Below are 18,127 nucleotides of genomic sequence, written 5' to 3'. Positions count from 1 at the left end.
AGTGGGGAAAAGAGATTCCTTTCCAGCACAGTGTTTCCTGCCCAGGTAATAACTTTCAAAGCAGTACCAGAAAAAAAACCCCTTTGCTTGAAACCCTCAAAGGACTCTCTGAGATTTAAAAGGTGATGCAAATTTGAAGAAATTAGGGGAAAATTATACTTCAAGTACCTTAAATGTGTCTCTTCATCCAGAAACATCACTTGTTTCTTGTTTTTCTAGTCTTAAAAGTGGACTTGTGAGTTGTACTGATTGTGCAAGGCCTTGACTGCAACAACTGAAAGGCTCTGCATGGGGACAAAGGTGTGGCTCCAGTGGAAGGTATCCAGGAGAGCTCCCAAGAATTTATCTTCACTTGCTTTCCTTCATTTTTAGCACAATGAGAAAATAATAAAAGTGCTCCAAGACTCCTGACCACAGTCACTTCTCTGATGCCTCCTTAGCCATGTTGCACACGGGTTCCATATTCTGGGCTTTTCCCCCTCAAAATGTCAATCAGTGATGTGGTGTTTTCTTTAAAAACCCCAAAAAACAAAACAAAGCCCCAAACAAACTATGAGGTAATGGCAATTAATAAAGGGAAAGCAACTTCTGAAAGTTTAGTAACTAATTAATGCTCCCAGTTGAGTGTTAGTGTAACAGCAATGTCATTAGAACATGGATCAGGTATTGGTTAAGCACGGAACTATTGCACATTTGCACAGACTGCTGGAATTAGGACTATTTGTGCTTGCACCCATCTTACACATCTCCAAATCATACAGACACAGAGGTACACAGGCATGAGAATGCATTGTGGCATCTCACACTCATTTGTGTGTTCTGAAGCCTCAGTCAAGACAAGTCACTGATTTTCAGGTCTCCAAACTTAAATGAATTTCAGCCCAACTCAGATACACCAGATGTTCATGTGAAAGGAAAAGCCTCATGAATACACTCCTGAATGCGAAGGTCACAGTGACTTGCAGCTGATGCCAGGGAAATGTTTCTAAACTTGGCAACAGGAGCTAAACCAGAAGCTGTGCAGCACAGAAAACAAAAGGTGTTCTGGAATTAGGTGGCTCACACAGGTACACTTGAAACCTGCCAGGAACTGGCTGGGATGGGCCATGCTCATGAGGCAGGAGGAAAGGGAAAGGACAGCCCCACACCCAGCACCCTGAAATGGGCACTGCAGAGATCACACCACCCTGCCCAGCCATTTCAGTCACTCGGGAAAAACAGGGGGAAGTCCCCTCGGAGCTGCTGTTTTATTCCATGCTTGTCCCAGCCCTGCCATACCCAGCCTGGGAAGGAGCTCTGCTGGCGCCAGGGCAGAGCTACAATCCATCCCTGCGGGGGATGGCACTGCCAGGACGTGCTGCATAGTTAAAAGTTTTACATATTAGGTGTCCTTAAGAGTTGTCTGCTCTCCAGGACAACTTGCGACTGCTTTTATTCAGGAAAAAAGTATGTGCAGTGAGGAATTAGCTGGAATACGGCTGGCGCCAGGCGCTGAGGACACAGGAGCATCTTTCAAGTGACACAGAGCATCATTAGCATCAGTGTGCTGGCAAACACCAGTGCAAGCCAAGTGTTAGGAGCAAATGCTCCAGTAAATAATGTTTAGAGCATGGGAATTTTATAATATACCCCATCAGACATTTATTTTGGAGGAGAGGCAGAGAGAGAAGCATTTAGTAATACATCCTCAGCAGGGGATTGATGGAAAAAATGTTCCATAACTTCCATGTCTTGCCCTGTGAGCTCCTTCCATAAGGACTAAGGCCGCAGCTAAGAGCAACCAGGTCCAGATGCAACCAGCACTTAATCTGCTGTTAAAGGCTGACAGATTGTCAGTGCACCTGCACAAGTGACAGTGGCCAGGACATCACCCAGGAAACAGTCTGTAGGCACTGCCAGTTTTCTGAAGAGACTTCCTTGAGCTACAAGTGGCACACTCTGTTTCTGTTCCCAGGGGAGGCCATGAGGATGAAATTCAACTCACACCCCACAGGGTGAACAAAGACAAGGGGAGGGAGAACACAAGACACTCAGCATTTAAAGGTAAAGATAACCCAAATTATTGAACTTCCCGTGACGAGGATTACAGAAAGGTCAGAAGTTCAGAACACCGCCAATATTTGATGTTTCCAGACACCTCCCCTATTTATTCAGAGCCTGCCTAAACTGCCATTCTGTAATGGCTCTTAGTCATGTCAGCCTGCAATCACAGAGCAGTCACATCCGTGATTTCACAGCAGTCTCTCCCATTATAGTGCCAGGCAATCTGAGCTGAGAGAGGAACACACCCTGAAAAAAGCAGCCGTTGCACTATCAAAGTCTAGCTTCCCTCCAAATAACTGTGGAAAGATACTAAACTAGATGTAGAATTAATTATTACCCAAAGCAAACCATAGTTAGTTGACTACAGATGGGATGGTCAGGTTTTCACTTCTCTTTTTTCCTGGAACCGAATAATAATCAGATCATATTTTCAAAAACTGGAAACACTTCCTGGACAAAATTAGCATTAAGAAATGGACTTTGGAGTTTTTTTGAAAGGAGAAGGCAGAGCCCAGTATATGGTACTAGTACTGAGAAGCTGAAAACAAGGGAGAGCTGTTATTTGAGAAAAATGTAGGTACAGGACTGGATTTGTGAGCCAAAATCCCTCAGCACTGTGTCGTTTGTGCAGTTCCTTTTAACAGGGCTGCATTGGTTTAGACTATCTGAGAAGTGGGTGCTACATATTGGCTGATTTTCTGCAGAGTTTGCCAAGCCATTAAGTGAAATTTAGGTATCTTTATTAAGCCATAGGGGTTTCATTCCAAGAAAAATCTGGGCAGCTAGCATTTGTTCTGTTCAGATAAACTCTTAAATCTCTTTGTAACCACATGTTGTTTTGTTTAATCTCTGAAGGTATAAGGTCACCCTTTGCTTGTGATTAGAGTGCTGTGGTCACACAGATCATGTTCGTACCTTGACACTGTGCTTACTTCACTTGCTCTTTGGTGAGCAACTCTCCAGCTCCTCTATCTGAAAGCTCAGTCCTGACAGAACTAAAACAGATGAGAATTTAAAGCCACTAATCCCAAAACCAAACCAATCCTCAGAAACACATGCCTGGCCATTTTGGTAATACTCCAGGCAGAGATGTTTGAAGGCTCTGCAAGGGACACCAAATACGCCTTCTGTACAATGTCGTTTGAGATGATACTGTTCCTAATTGCTAATATAAATAGTATATAAACAATCATATTTATGACCTCCTCCCTAATACAGTTTAACTAAAATCAATACAGGATTTTGCATGCTACTGATTCCCACCAAAGAGCAAACTGACCCTGCCCAGTGTCACTTTGTCACGTACATTTAACTGGGCTTGTACTTTCCAGTTCCAGCTTATATTTTTATGAACAAACCAAACTTGACTGAACATGGAATTCTCAGCACTTCCAGTTATCCCGTGAAAAGGCCACTTGGTAATGCCAGCTCTTTCACAAGCCCTTTGAAAAGGCAGGAGCGTGGCCCCCAGACCATGGCCTGGTGGCTGCCTGCGTGTCTGCCGGGCTGTGCTGCTCCCTGCACACTGAAGGGCCTTTCTCTGTAAGCTCCTTTCTCGGGAACAGTGGGGCATTGAGCAGGGCTACGAGCCTGGTTAATATTAGTTTGGCTACAGTAGTGCTCTCCCAACAAAGGAGCCTCTCAGCCCGGGATACCCTCGCTCCAGCAGCAAGTGCACAAGGGCTTTTGTGTGAGCGTGGGCTCTCCTGGCCACCGCGACCTCGGGCTCCGCATCACAAGTCACAAGCATGAGTGCTCCCCATCCCTCTGGGCCTTTCCCATCCCTCTGGGCTTTTCTCCTCTGACAGAAATGTGAGCACTCAGCTAGATGCATTTTCAGGAGCAGTGAGCAGTTTTGGGCTCACGTGCTCTCCTTAATTGCACGAGGCTCTCTGGGCGCACAGGAGGGCCACAGTGACTCTGGGTGCCAACGGGGACACAACATGTTCGAGGCACCACTTAAGAGTGAGGCTATGCTCCCCACAGCACCCCTGGGCCCACTGGGTTCCTCTCTCCTTCTGCATGCCAGGCCACCACCTCTTCCTCCTCCATTTCAGAGCTGCTGGAATGCAGAGTAATCCACAAGTTCCTTACTCTCTCCACAAATGACCCTTTTCTTTGAAAGGACTCATTTTGAGTTGGGAAGGGAGTTGTTTACAAGTACTTATTAAACAACTTTAATCTTGGGTGAAGCGTCACTTCACTTGGACAATCACGCTGGGATAAAGACTACTACCTGCCAGGCCCAGATTTGAACTTCCATATGAAATTCTATATTTGATTTTTTGTGGGAAGAGCAAAGCAAATTCTCAATCACCTTATTTATGACACTCTATCTCCTTCACCACAGTTTTGAAAGTCAACAGAGAAATTCCCAATATTTGTTGGAGGAGTTTTCCCAAACCCATCTATTCAATGAAGATAATTCATTTTCACATGAGGAAATAATTTCATTGTCACACCCTGCCACTAAATAGCTGATACTTAATACTTCTCAATTTAACTTAAAGAGGAACAAAAAGACCGTCAGAGCTGTTAGTAATCAAATCCTCATGAAATTCAGAGCAGAAGGGGTGCAGTTACCAAACCCCACACCCCGTGGAAGAGGAGTTTAGTACAGGGATGAGGCAATGGGGATTTTCTGGATCACGCTATAATTTTATTTTTTTCACCATTTCTACCAGGCTTAGGTAGCAGCTCATCCACTTTATTAGTCAAAGTATGCACCCAACAGAAAACAGAGAGATGAAAGAAGCTAAGGAAAAGGAGGAAATCACAAACCCAAACTGGGAAAGAGCTCAGGAATGGAAGACAACCATTGTTCTGGCGTTTTATCACCACTTTCATCTCTGTCCGTAGGCTTGTTTTATTGCCCCACTTTCCACAACACTTAATGGCAAAACCCACAATCCATTTGAATAGGGCTCTTGGATAGGAAAAATATTTGGAATAGAAGCCTATACTCCCAGGTGATTACAACATGCCCATGAAACACTGGGATGGTCTGTGACACTGAGCTTCTTGGAGATATGGAATGCAGAAACACCCAAGGGCCGATTCCTGCGCTGCATTCCCAGATCCATGAGCTATGCGGATCTACACCAGCTGAGCACTACACAAATCATTTTACTGTTTTAACTCTGGCTACATATCTCCCCCAGGGCAGTCAAAACACCCCACTGTCCCATGTAAAAATATCTGCTGACAAGCTTTGTTTACTTCATTTCAGAGCTACAAAAAGTGCTCCAGAATCGCCCCTTTTTTAAACAAAATTACTCTACAGCACCTAGAGATTTCTGTTTGGTTTTAAATTAAGTTCCTTACCCCCAGAGTTAAAAAAACAAATGTTACAAACATACTCTAAATGAAAACTGAAGAGAACAGACTACAACAAACCTGAGCCAACAGTTCAGAGTTGTAAATGTTCACAGTTATTTCAGTGAGGAGCCAAATCCAATTTAAACGTTTACTTTTCGACCTGTATCAACACTGACCACATGAGCAGAAATACCTTACCCTGAGCTCTTTTAACATGCCTTCTCTATCTCCACAAGTACCAAAACCCATGACCAGAAAAGATAAATTTTTGCCCAGAGTCAGGATTTGGATATGTTTGCAGAATCTTAGCACTGGAAAGAATAAGGGCCCATCTATCACAGAAATGCACATTCAAGTGAGTCTGAGATCCTTTTAAAACTCTTTGCAAATCTGACAGGGCTTCCAACTGTGCAGCTTGTGCTCAAGTGTTCACCCAAACCAGAAGACTGAAGTGTGCTGTGACACATGCAGGCATTGCAATGTTGCAGACACCAGAAAATCAAGCAAAATTTGCCACAGGAACAGGAATTTGTACCTTTGGTGGATCTGAGAACATGGTGGGGAAAAAAGTGAAAAATCCACGTAACCCAGGCACATCTCATCCAGAATGAAATTCAGCCTCTCCACATTTGAGCTTTAACAGAAATTACCATGACAAGAAATGCCAGTGACACATTTGGTAGGCAAAGTAGGGTGTCCCAGGACAGCAATCACTGCCTGGAGCTATGCAGGTCACTTCTCCCAGGAGACTCAAAGCCTTCACAAGGTCAATCTCCCAACCAGGAGGGCGACTGCTGAAACTGGCTGCTCAAAGGGCACCCAAGGGAGGAACTCCAAGTATCCTGGTGTCACAGAGGACATCTCTGCCCTACTGCAGGACAGCACTGCAATGCCTGCAAATTGCTCTGTTAGCAGCAGGAGCTCCCTGTTTTACCTTAAGCATAGACAGGGATTTGTGGGGAAGATTTTCTTGCAGGAAAAGCTGTGAGAAAGTGCTGTTTGAGAACAGAAAACCAAGAAAATTTTCCTGCTGTCCTGGATGGGAACCAATCTACACATATATTCATATATTATCAAGCTGATTACCAGTGACCACTTAAAAATAGAAGTGGTGTGTGTCTCTTTTTATGCCAAACCTCCTTGGGTCATTGCAGGTCAAAGGATTCCAAGCCAAGGAGCTCCCCTGCTGAAAGGCTCTGCTATCAGAGAGAGAGGCTTTGTCCCAAACACTCAAAATACAGTTGCATTGCCTTTCCTGGTGCAGGCAGTGCTGTGCAGCCACAGTCAGCCTTGTATCCCCATGAAACAGAGTTCAGAACTCATTTTAAGGGAAAGGCAGCACACCTTCCCTACAGCTTACCCCAATGTCCAGTTTTTCAAACATACTGCTTCTAACACGGCTCAAAATAAAGGTATTTCCCCCCAGGCAGCCTGGGCACCTCAACACACCAGGCTTCCACTAACATGCCCAGTTTCCACCCTGAAAGGCAGCATGACAAAAACACCCAAACCCAAAATGTCCCACCCAGCAGGGCACACACGGCAGAGCTCCTTTGAAAGCTGGCTTTCCTCTGGGATACATCAGGAGTGGCAATCTAGCTCACCTCCATGCCCCAAGATCTCACATTTGTAATTACCACTGGAAATCTCACACCTCAGGGCACAGCCAGGGAGCTGAGACCCAACTTTTCAATGACAGGGCAGGAGCTGATAAAGTCACCAAGCTACCAAATGCCAGAGATGTTAATAAATACCACTGTCCTGCTAACCAGGTGGAAAGAGGCCCTGGAGCAGTGATGATAGCTGCTTCCCCGTGCACCCCTCCCCGCTGGAAGGTGATACAGCTGCAGGGATCTTCTTCCAAATTCCTGACTTGCATTAACCTCTTCCTGCCAGCTCCTACGTCCGTGCCCAGCCAATCCACAGAATCCTGCCACAGGTGACAGCCTTCGTTTTATAGTAACAACATGTCTGGTTTGATTTGCATTTAATTCCTCAACATAGCAGGACAAACCTTCTCCACTGACATAACCTGCACAAGCTCCATGGCAACATGTTTCCCACAAACAAGTTTTGGGGTTCTGTCTTTACTTGCAGCGAGCAATGCCAGCTGTGCAACCTGATCCCTTTCTACTGCACAAGTGGCCATGAGAACCAAAACTCCACACCTAGGTTTAAGATGATAGCAACCACTGATGGTATCGCTCACTTATCATTCCAGGACCGGGTGAACTAACCATAATAGGAACTTACTGAAACTTAATAAAGGAAACACAACTTGCTGAAGCATTTTTCTCCCCACACCTGCACTGACATTCTCACGAGCACAAGGACTGGGTATGCTGGGTATTCCGGATTATCATACACAGTACTTCAGGGCCTCTTTTGACCCCATGACAGCCTTGATTCACTCCTAGCAATGGCTTCTGCCATATCCTGCTTCTCTCTGGCCCATCAAGGCAAATGGTATCCAGGATCCCCTGCCCTTCCAGGGACAGAAGATGACAGTCTGGTCCCTTCAGTGCAGTCCCACAACCTGCACTGGCTTAATGCCCCAGTGCGACCGGGCTGGAAAGTCTGCTTTAATCATCCCACAAGCATCACCAAGTTGAACAAGAGTTTCCTTACAATCATCACTTCAAGGCATTTAAAAGAGGTGGAACATAGGAGTGCCTAGGGAATCATGTATGATATGAACTTGCTTTGGCCATAGCATTTTGGGGCAGAATTAAGCTGGCTCCTGTCCTCATGTGAAACTGGCAGTGCCAAACCTTTTGTCTATCTTAGGAAAGAGGAGATCAGAGTTGTCTTCTACTCATTGCTGATTCAGACTTCTCTTTGTACAGGGCCTGAGCACTTGCTCTGTGTTATTTTAGACAAAGCAAGTACACTCCCAAGTGCTTTTTTTGAGGAAAACTCAACATTCAGTTGAGATCTAAACAGTATCTTGATATAATCTAGTGCAAAGCTGTGGATTCATGTGATAACTACAGGAACTGTGGAAAAAAAGAGGGGTAAATTCAGTGTGCAAGGAACAGAAGCAGAAGTTACTGTGTGGTGCCAAGCAGAAATTACCACCTGTGTGGGGCTAAGACAGGTGCTGCTCTAGAGAGCCTTCCTACCCAAGAAGCAGGAGGGGTGAAACAAGGAGCATTTGATTATTTGAAATGCATCTGCTCTTACTTGTTCGTACACCTCCATAGCGAAAGAGGTAAAACTGGTGATAAATCTGCAATTTCAAAAATTACATATGTTCAGCTCATCTTTGCTAGGCTTGATACTTGCCCAGTACCACAGAACACTCCCTGTTCACACCAGAGCCTTCCAGCAAGAATCTCCTCAAAATCTTACAACCCCAAAACAATGGCTTTGTAGACATTCTTCAAGCAAAGACCCACTAATCCAAGGAAAGACATCTTCTGTGTCAGCAGAGTTAAGCCACTCCCTTTCCAGCACACACAGTATTTTGTATGGTTATTTAGCATTTCATGGAGTATCTGGTGCATAATTTACAACATTGCCTGTGCCTAATCTCCACCCTGAGCGAGATCACTGGCAGCACTCATTTTCAAGCTTGTGATGTGAGTAAACAGCCACAGGATGGTCTGCTGCAAAACTGCACAAAATTTACTGCATTTTATCTCTTCTGCTAGAGGAAATTGCAGTACTTTAGGGAGAGCATTGCATGTTTTTTTACTTTTTTTTTAAAGTCAACTCAGTGCATTCCACTGAAGAGAAAACTCACTTTCTGTGCTTTCAACAATGCGGTCTGCTTTCCTCTTTCAGTGTGATGTAAACACACAGATAATGGATTCCTGAAGCAGTGACCCTGAAAATGATAAAATCTGCCTTCTTTAGACTGCTAACTTAACCAGCAAAGAAAGAGGCATGAGCCAGGTTTTTCTTCATGCCACAAACTCAGTTCTTTCTAACACAAGTACCACTCCTAAGATCTGACAGATGTCCAAGATAAAGCCTGTAACGTATTCCCTCGTGTGCAAGTTTGGAGCCTGAATTTTCCATGCCTTGCCCAAGGAATTTCCATGTTCCCAGTGTTTAGGATGCTGTCATTTTGTCTCATTACATGCAGTATGCAGCCATTGCCATGTGCCAGTGTACAAAATAAACTAAGTGCTATGAATGAAAGGTTTTTTTTCCCCTCCCTCCTTAAGCCATCAAATATGAACATTCTTAGCACTAACCAGGCTCTTCCCCCCTCTCTGACAGTAACCACAGACCATACTTGCAGCACAGACCAGAGTAAATTAAGAAACTTGCACAGAAGGGCAGCACTTTGCTGTACTCAGGCTGCTCTGGGACTATCTAGGGAGTCACATGGATCTAGTGGAGGAGGAGGTTTGGTTTCCGTGAAGAATTCTTTTTTATTTTGCAACTACAATCCTGGAGTTCATTCATTGCTGGGACGCGTCTTCCACAGAGAAAGAGCAGAGCTTGTTTTACCCTGCCTGAGGCAGGGAGCTGCTGGGCACGATCCTCCCCCTGCACTGGGGTTTTACAGCCTGGGCCGAGGCCTACCCTCCCTGCAGAGAGCACACGACACCCCCAAAAGAAGCCTCTACTTCTCACACACACAGGGAATTTAATGGGAAAATGTTAAAGGACATCGTCCCTGTCTGAAAGCAAAGAAAACTGGGAATGTTCAAGTACACTGCTTTCTCAGAGATCTATGGTGTGTGCAAACTAATTCGTTAGGGAATTATGCAACTGTTCCTCATTTGAAGAATTGAAGCCACCCGCCTTTACTGGAGGTACACACAGGGGTTAGAAAGGGCCCTGGCACGGCAAACTGCACCAACCACCACTAGGATTTATAATTGGTGGCCAGAGTTTTAACTGTATTTTATTTAAAGATTAAATAAAGACTGTTTCCTAACTCTCCCCCTTATTGTTCTAAGTGATGTGGTCTCTCATCTGCAAGGCTGAGTGGCTCAGAGGCTGGACACACACCTTAACCCTGTGTAAGGCTCAGGGCACCCCTGGAATAAGAAAAGCCACAAAGTAGCCCTTGAAAGAACTCAGAACTTTTTCCCACAGCGCCACTTTTGTCCTCTCTCACACACCTTGGTGCAATGAGAACAAGCCAAGCCGGGACTACCATGTTTACAAGGATCACAGCATGGCAACAGCTCCAAAAAACCCGCATAGGCTTACCTTGTAACTGCTTGAATCGTCCTTCTAACTGGTTATAGTTATACGGCACCTGAGCTGCATATCCTGGGGACAACGGCCCGGGCATGCTGGTTGATTTTTGTAATTCCATTTACAGGTAACGCAGGGATACGATGAACTGCAGCATAAAGGAACCACAAGTTTCTTTACCACACATCCAGGTAAATCCCAGCTTCCTCAGCAGTTTGGCTTCAGTCCCTAGCAAAAACGCTCCCCCCTGAGTCCTAAGTAAATAACAGCTTCGGTTCAAAATCCAGCAGTGTGGCTTGGCGGTAAGCTCTCTCTAATGGATTCAAACTTAAAGCACCAGGAGGGTGGTTTTGGTTGGTTTTTTTTTTTTTCCCTAGTTCCACAACAGGTAACTCTCAAGTGCTCGAATCCGGTTCAAATGCTCGTCTGGCTCTGGCGAAACCAAGTAAAATAAAAGCAAGCGTGCGATTCAGCCCGAAGTAAAGGCAGCATGGAGCCACGCGCTGCCGCCCTGGCCGGCGCTCCCAGGAGTCGCGCACACCTCAGACCTTTCTGCTGGTTAGTAATATAATCAGCAGCCTCCCGGGCGCGGGCTGATGTCACCCGATTACCATACGGCACGGTGGAGGAAAGGAAGGCTGTACCAAGGGCGAAGGGGCGGCGGAGCAAGGGAAGAGCGGCCCTGCTCATGCAACGCCCCAGCGAGTCCTTCCGCCGCGCCCCGGGAGCGGCTGCCCGCGGGGTCCTGGCCCCGCACTGCCGGCGCCGCCGCCGCGCACGGTGGCACCTTCCCGAGAGAAGCTGCTGGAATTACAACCTTTTGTTAAGAGCCTCATGTAACGGAAAAGTCTCAGATTACTATCACTTGAAAAAGGAGGGCACTTTTCTTTATTTATCTGCGAGGCTGTCGGCTTGCAGAAGCACCGCACGCACACAGAAGCGCTCATTCAGTATTTAGCACCAACCGAGGAGGGGACGCGGGGAGATGTACGCTCCAGCACACCGGGAACAAACGAAAGCTTTGTCGAAAGATTCTTTAAACAGCCAATTCCTGTCACTTCGGTTTATGTTACTTGACGATATTGAGGATTTTGACATGCCCCGTGCATGTGGCTCCTTGCCCACTTATCAGTGTGCTGGGTATTACTGCAAGATTAATGGGCTGTGCACTGGAGGGGGAGGGTTCGAACGTAAATAAGGATGCCTCGCCGAGCTCTGACTGCCACCTCAATAGCCTGCCGAAATACAAACGTGCACAGCAGCAGCAGCAGCTGGGCTCGGCCCTGGAAGTCAGTTCCTGCAGATGGTATTAGATACAGGATGTCAGTTTTCCCTCAGGGACATGAGCTCCCAGCCCTCACTTATTTGTAAGTGAAATTAAAAGGTCAATTCCACATTCATAGTCTCAGTATATAACATTTGCCTGTTCATTTTTAAAACTGCTGATAATGTTCACACAAATGTTTTCTCTTTTCTTCTTGCATTTCCAAATTCCTTTCCACTGGAATCCATGTTCTCTCCTCCTCCCACTCCATCTTCTCATTAAACATTTCAAAATGTTGCCTTTGTTTTGATACCGTCATTTCACAAGGTTTAAGTCATATAGTAATTTCTGTGAGGACAATTTCTGTGGGAGAAGCTCAGCCCACACCCCCTACTCACTGCAGCCCAAGGTCCTGCTTGGTGTAAGGTGGAAATTCAACTTGCCATTACCAGCACACCAGGGCACAAATGTCCACAAAGTCCAACCATGAACACTGCCAACTTAGGGAGAAGTGATGGAAGTCGCCACTTCTCAGCTGAGGCTGGGGTTTCCAAAAGCACATAGACTGTTGAAAATGTCTGGCACATTGCTCCTGAGGTCATAAATACACTTAAAATATTTATGGCTTTTAACTATGCTGTTTTACTTAAAACATCACCATAGCTCTAGTCCAGAGTTACTTATATTGATACAGAAGGGCTTTTACTGGGTTATTTCAGTATATCTGTATTTACATAAGACTCCTGGTACTAGAGCACACCTCAAAGAGACTCTAAAACATTTCTGAAAGCTGGCCTTCAAGCCCTTCCAGCACTAGCCACACTTGGTCACAAAGGACTCCTCAGCTGCCCCAGCCAGGTTTTACAGTATCTGGGAGGAAAGTGGCCATGGACAGGGGCAGCCCAACCAGGCCTATGTAATGGACCAGGCCCTGCAGGCTTGTGCCCTAAAAACATGTCTGGAAGGTGTCAGGGGGACCTGAGGAAGCACCTGCACTTGTAGCCCCAGCAGGCAGGATGCTGCTCTCCAGACAACAATGGGCTGATGTGGCAGCTCCTGCTAAACCTTCCCCCGATAACCTTTGTGCAGCCAGCTGTCCCTCCAGCACACAGGCACCCACACACCAGCCCTGGCCATGGGATTTCCAGGGAAGAAGGGTAACACAAAATACCAAAGGCTCCCGAATTCCCAGGAGCAGAGCTGGGTAAGCTGAGCTGTTCGCATACCAAGGCAAACTCCGCAAGCTGGAGGAGCATGTTTTGCCCAGCACACAAGTACAGGCTTATTTCCGTCACAGATATTTCTCCTGCAGCTTCCTACCAACAGCAGCTTTTGCCTGCCATGCCTGACCTACGTTATAATTAAATGCAAACCCTTCCCCTCAAGAGTGGGCAGGCAGCCAGGCCCTACCTGCAGGCATATCAGCTCATTCTGTCCCACCTTGAGCAAACAGGTGTTGCTATGTGAGCTCAGAAGGTAAAACTAAAGTCCAAGTGACTGACAGGGAAACTGGAGCATTTTTAACACCATGAAGGCCACAAGTCAGGAACTTCTCCCCAGCTGAAAGCTTTCCCAACACCTTTGGCAGGTGATGCACCAATGCGCATGGCCATTATTAAAAATATTAAGAAGTAAACTATTACAAAAGGAAAATATTAAAAGCTAAAAATAATTATTTGGCTTAGGCCCATATAAAACACAGACTGGCCTTACCCACCCCATCACAACACGTTATCACCACACACATTAATTTACTCCTCAGCTTGTCCCCTGTGGTACAACTGAAGCTGGCAAGCTTTGGGAAATACTGAACAAAATTTGAGGTTTGATTTTTTTTTTGTCCCTGTCCCCTCCCTGTTGCTCCCAATTCTGGCCTGCCTAGTAGCACTAAATGCTACCTTAAAGAGAAGGAACTGCAGCAGGTATGGAGCAGTGCAGGCTCCACAGTGAGTAGGGGGGATAGCTAAGGGACAAGGGAAGTACCTGTGTTTAAACTGAGCTTAATTTGTTCAGGGTTTGACAAACAGAGATACCAGACCGTGGCATGTTGTCGGCAGCACACGCAGTGAAAATCTGACCTCATTTGAGCTGCCATCCAGGTTGGCATTCGGGCTGAACAATTGTGCCCCCAGCAGCAGATGTGACAGACTTTGCTGATGATGGTTCAGCTCCCAGGGCTGGCCCTGGTGTCAGGCTCAGCTGCCAGGCCCTTCCTGCCGCTTTGCTGGGCGCTGCCGTACATCTTGAAGGCTCTGCTGAACAGGTTGGAGGGAATTCAGTGGAAAGAGCAAAGCAAAATGGGGACGTGTCTGTGTTTGTGAAATGCTACACCGTATGTAGCAAGGCTGCTTCCAAACGGGCACCCTGCCAGCTCCCCGTTTTGTGTGAGTCACACCAAGCCTAATCCATTGGTCTGCTGTTGACTGCAAATGAGTAAACCTGAGCCCTGTTTTCTGCTGCCGTGTGGCGATGCACCGGATCGATCACAAGGCTCTGCATGCACAAAGCCCTTTGTGACACCCCAGTTCTACTCATTTTCCATGTTTATCTTTAATTGACTAAGCCCTTGACAACACTAATTAGATAATATGTTATGGAGGGGATTGAATGCTTTAAAGCCATAGATAGCTTTGGAGCACTGGGCCAAGTGCAACTTATCACATCAACACAGCTGGAAATTGTCTGTGGTGTAATTCATTACTGATTACAGCACTGGAGGAAAAAAGGGGCCAAATCATATATTAAGTTTAGCATATTGAGGAGGGAGGGGTGTGCTGGGCTTTTTTTAACCCTCTAAATTGTGTTGTCAATTCTTTGCCCATAGCTGTGAAATAACTTTTGCTGGCACAGTTTGAATTGTCCCTGTCCCATAGCACCTGCCAGGTGATGATGGCTTGTGTACTTGTTCAGAGTAAATAAAAAAACAAATGATTATCCACTTAGCCATAATGCAGAGGGTCTTAGCTGACATGATCAGAGCTTTGTAAAGCCTCAAGGAGAACAAGAGGTTGATTACAGTAATATTATAAATGTACAAGTGACATTTAGAGACAGCTGCTTACTCCAGAACACAACAGGGTCTCTCCTGGGCTCTGTCTTTATGGTTCTGTTCTTTGTGGTTCTGAAAATTGCTGCTGAAGTGAACGGGTTCTGACACAAAGGAAAAAACTAGCATTTCTAAGGAAGAAACTAATGTTAGATCTAGAAAAATTGCCTTCCAAATTCCTAATTATCAATGTTTCTAAGCCAGAGCTTACAATAATAATGAGCCTGGTTAATCTTCACCCTTGTCTTTTCTCTTTACTCTTTCTTGCTCTTGTAAATTCTCTAGTTGGTGGCTAACTAGAAAAAAAAAAATTACAAGATAAAAAGGATGATTTATTAAACTAAAATGCCAGAGAAATCACGTCACATTTTGCACCTCTCCTGAAGGAGGGTAAAGTTCCTACACATCCATTCAGTGCTACAATTAGGAACTGAAAACTCATTATCCCACTTGCATCCATCCTCACAGTAAAAACAGACCCTTTCCTTATTTATTGAAAAGAACAAGGAAGCTGCAGATTGTTCTAGAATGTAATAGAAAATAGTTATTTTTACCCTATTTGACAATTTGCATAACATGAATCCTGAAGAGTTAGCTGGTTTCCCTCCAGCTCTTATCCAAGATGCTGGAACTCAGGGAGCAGCAGCCCACACACCAAGCAGAGATGAGCTGCCAAGCTCATTACCTCTGCTGCAGGTTTTGGAGGGAACAGAATGCTTCCGTTTGTAACCTGCCATGTCCTGCAACACTCGGGAACAGTCTCACAAGGAGAGGAAATGAATACAAGCTAACCTAGAGATCTTCTCTTCAGTAACATTTCCATCGAAGAAAGTATCTCAATGTTTCTGTTTAAAGGGGATTTTAGGTCAGTGGAAACTACCCTGTCCTTGAGTCCTCCCAGTCCCTTCCAGATACCTTCCCTGTGACTCAGATGGGCTTTGGAAAGCCAATGCAATCCAAAGGCAAGGAAAAGGGGCACATCAAAAAGCAGGAGACAAGGATTTTTGTTACAGAAGGGTCCATTTACATGTTCTCCTTTTGCCATGTCCAGGCTGGCGTTCCAGCAGCTCCACTTCCAGTCCCAGGTACAAACAGCTTTGGACTCCAGGTGAATCTCTAGGTTGTGACATCTGAGACCAAAGCAGCTCAAAACCTTTGGGAATTTTCTCACAAACCAGGCCAGAATATCAATTTATTACTGCAACTGGGTCAGTTCCACCTGGCTTCGGGTTTCAGTTTACACAAGTCCCAGATTAACAGGAAAGTTGACATGACTTTTGTAACAGGGTGTCCTTGCTAACTGCAGGAGTCAAACACCTGCCAGGAAGGCCAGCAGGGAAGAGCTACGCTTGTGGAACATTCCGGAAGAAATCATGGTTTCTGCTGGTTTGCATTCCAACCTGTTCTGTTTCCCATACTCCATGAACTGACCAACACAGCGAAGTCACACCTGAAAAGCTGTAACTACATTCCCAGGTTTTATTTGCTGCCTATGAAATGCACTTAGCTTGCTCCCTGACATAGATGGATAACCCTTAAAAAGCCTGTTGAAATCAAGCACACTGCACAGGTACACACTTAACGCACTTGCTGGCTCTCTAATTTTGTCATGAAAACACATCTTCATTTTCACCCAGAAAGTTCTTTCTCACGGGTTTTGTCGTGCTTTTTCAGAAGCTGGGATTATTGTCATTGCCTCTCCCTCCTTTCTCTTTCATCTGAGTTGCACCTATGTATGTATGGGAGAGAGACAGGGAGATTCCCAGCCTCCTTTCTCTCTTCTTCCTTTTGTGCCATTTTCTCTTTTCTGTTCCAGTCTAACCAGGAACACAGAAGATGCACTATTGCTACACCATAATCACTCAGGCATGACAATTCAATGTCCTGCTGCTCTTGAGCAGAATGGAAATTGGGTGAAAACAAGCAGCAGAATATACTGATGTTTACAAATCTCCATCAGCCAGAGTATGTCTCCATCTGGAAACTGCCTCTCCCCACAAAAAAGCTTAGTGATCAATTGACAAGTTTTAAGTGTGTCCAGCTCATGAAGTTATTGTTCCAGAGCAAACAACTTCATTTTTATATGATGTATAGAAAAAATGAGATGTTTTACAAATGGATGTACAAATACTGTCACTTGGCACCCATCTGCCTTCAAGGCTTAATAACATTTAAGGGAAGAAAAACTTTAAAAAATCCTCATACAACATACATACAAAGTGGTTTGCAAAAAAAAAAAAAAAATTGTAGTGATTGCATTCCTCACTAGAAGAGTTCAAAACTGTTAGGGAGAATGCTGAAACTAAAAAAGTGGAACTTGGAAGAGGATTTTCATCACCCGCTCTGTTTGGCTGGTCCTCACCCCTATTCCTGTTCTTTTTGCCTCTTCCACATCAAGGAAATTAGTCTCCAGGCAATCTGGGTTTATATCTCTCCAGAATATTACCTCAAGATAAGAATCAAAGCTCTGATCCAAGGGAATGATTTAATCACTAATCTTTCCCCATTAGATGAGCTCCAAGGTTAACAGAAATTAGTAAACATTTTTGAATCCTGCATTGAATTTCGCTTTGCAGTATGCTCTGTTAGACATTATTTATACTTCAGGGAGTGCTTTCAGGCAGTATCCCAGCAACAAATAGAAGGAAAAAATGCAAGGCACATTGCAGATTTGGCTGAATAAATAACATAAATACAGAAACACTGCTAGTTAGATGCTAAAGACATGAGATGAGAACATTCTCTTCTGTATACGCATTTTCTGTGGAAAGACTTCTTTTGAATTACAGACTTGTGACAAGGTTTTGAAATTCATCCATGGCTAAGCTCACCCCTGACAGAAGCCATAATTTATTTAAAAATGCATCTATTGCCATTATTGGCATGTAGTTTCTATAAAGAAGAAATCCTTTCCAATAAGATTATTCAGCAAATTATCTAAAAACAATCTCATTATCTCAGTGAATGGTCCCATGGTTTCTCTGTATTAAATATCCCTAAAACATTGACTCCAACAGCAAAGAACATTTGTAATCTTTTCAGTCTTCAGGTTCCCCATGAAGGGCCACTCTGGTCAGGTTCCCAGCTGGCATAAGATAGCATGGCCTCAGAGAAGTCAGGGGAGAATCCAGTTTATACCAGGTGACAATCTGGCTGGGAGGTCTCCTCTAAATCATCAACTTCAGCATGATATTATCCCAGGCTTAAGACAGTGCCTGGCTCAGCTCTCACTGACTCCATCCAGGGTGTCTCCCAGGGATCATTTCTCCTTTCCCTAAGCAGCTGTTGCAGCCAGA

General features: G+C 45.1%; 1 protein-coding gene across 5 annotated transcripts in view; it reads right to left on the bottom strand.

Annotated features, from left to right (window-relative positions):
* Positions 1-18,127, bottom strand: part of SPTBN1 (spectrin beta, non-erythrocytic 1) — a 116,969-nt gene that overhangs the window by 58,174 nt on the left and 40,668 nt on the right. Inside the window, exon 1 of one of the 5 annotated variants that reach the window (XM_085054147.1) lies at positions 10,534-11,147. The exons of the other annotated variants lie outside the window; for them this stretch is intronic. Coding sequence (XP_084910273.1) covers positions 10,534-10,642 — 109 coding nt within the window. The 5' untranslated portion in view covers positions 10,643-11,147. Of the gene's footprint in view, positions 1-10,533; positions 11,148-18,127 lie in introns of those variants that run through there. 5 annotated transcript variants of the gene reach the window in all.

The sequence above is a fragment of the Lichenostomus cassidix genome, chromosome 3 (genome assembly GCF_008360975.1).
Source record: "Lichenostomus cassidix isolate B80296 chromosome 3, HeHo_3.0, whole genome shotgun sequence".
Lineage (NCBI taxonomy): Eukaryota > Metazoa > Chordata > Aves > Passeriformes > Meliphagidae > Lichenostomus > Lichenostomus cassidix.
Note: the sequence above shows the minus strand (reverse complement) of the source record. Positions and strands in the feature narration are given on the sequence as shown.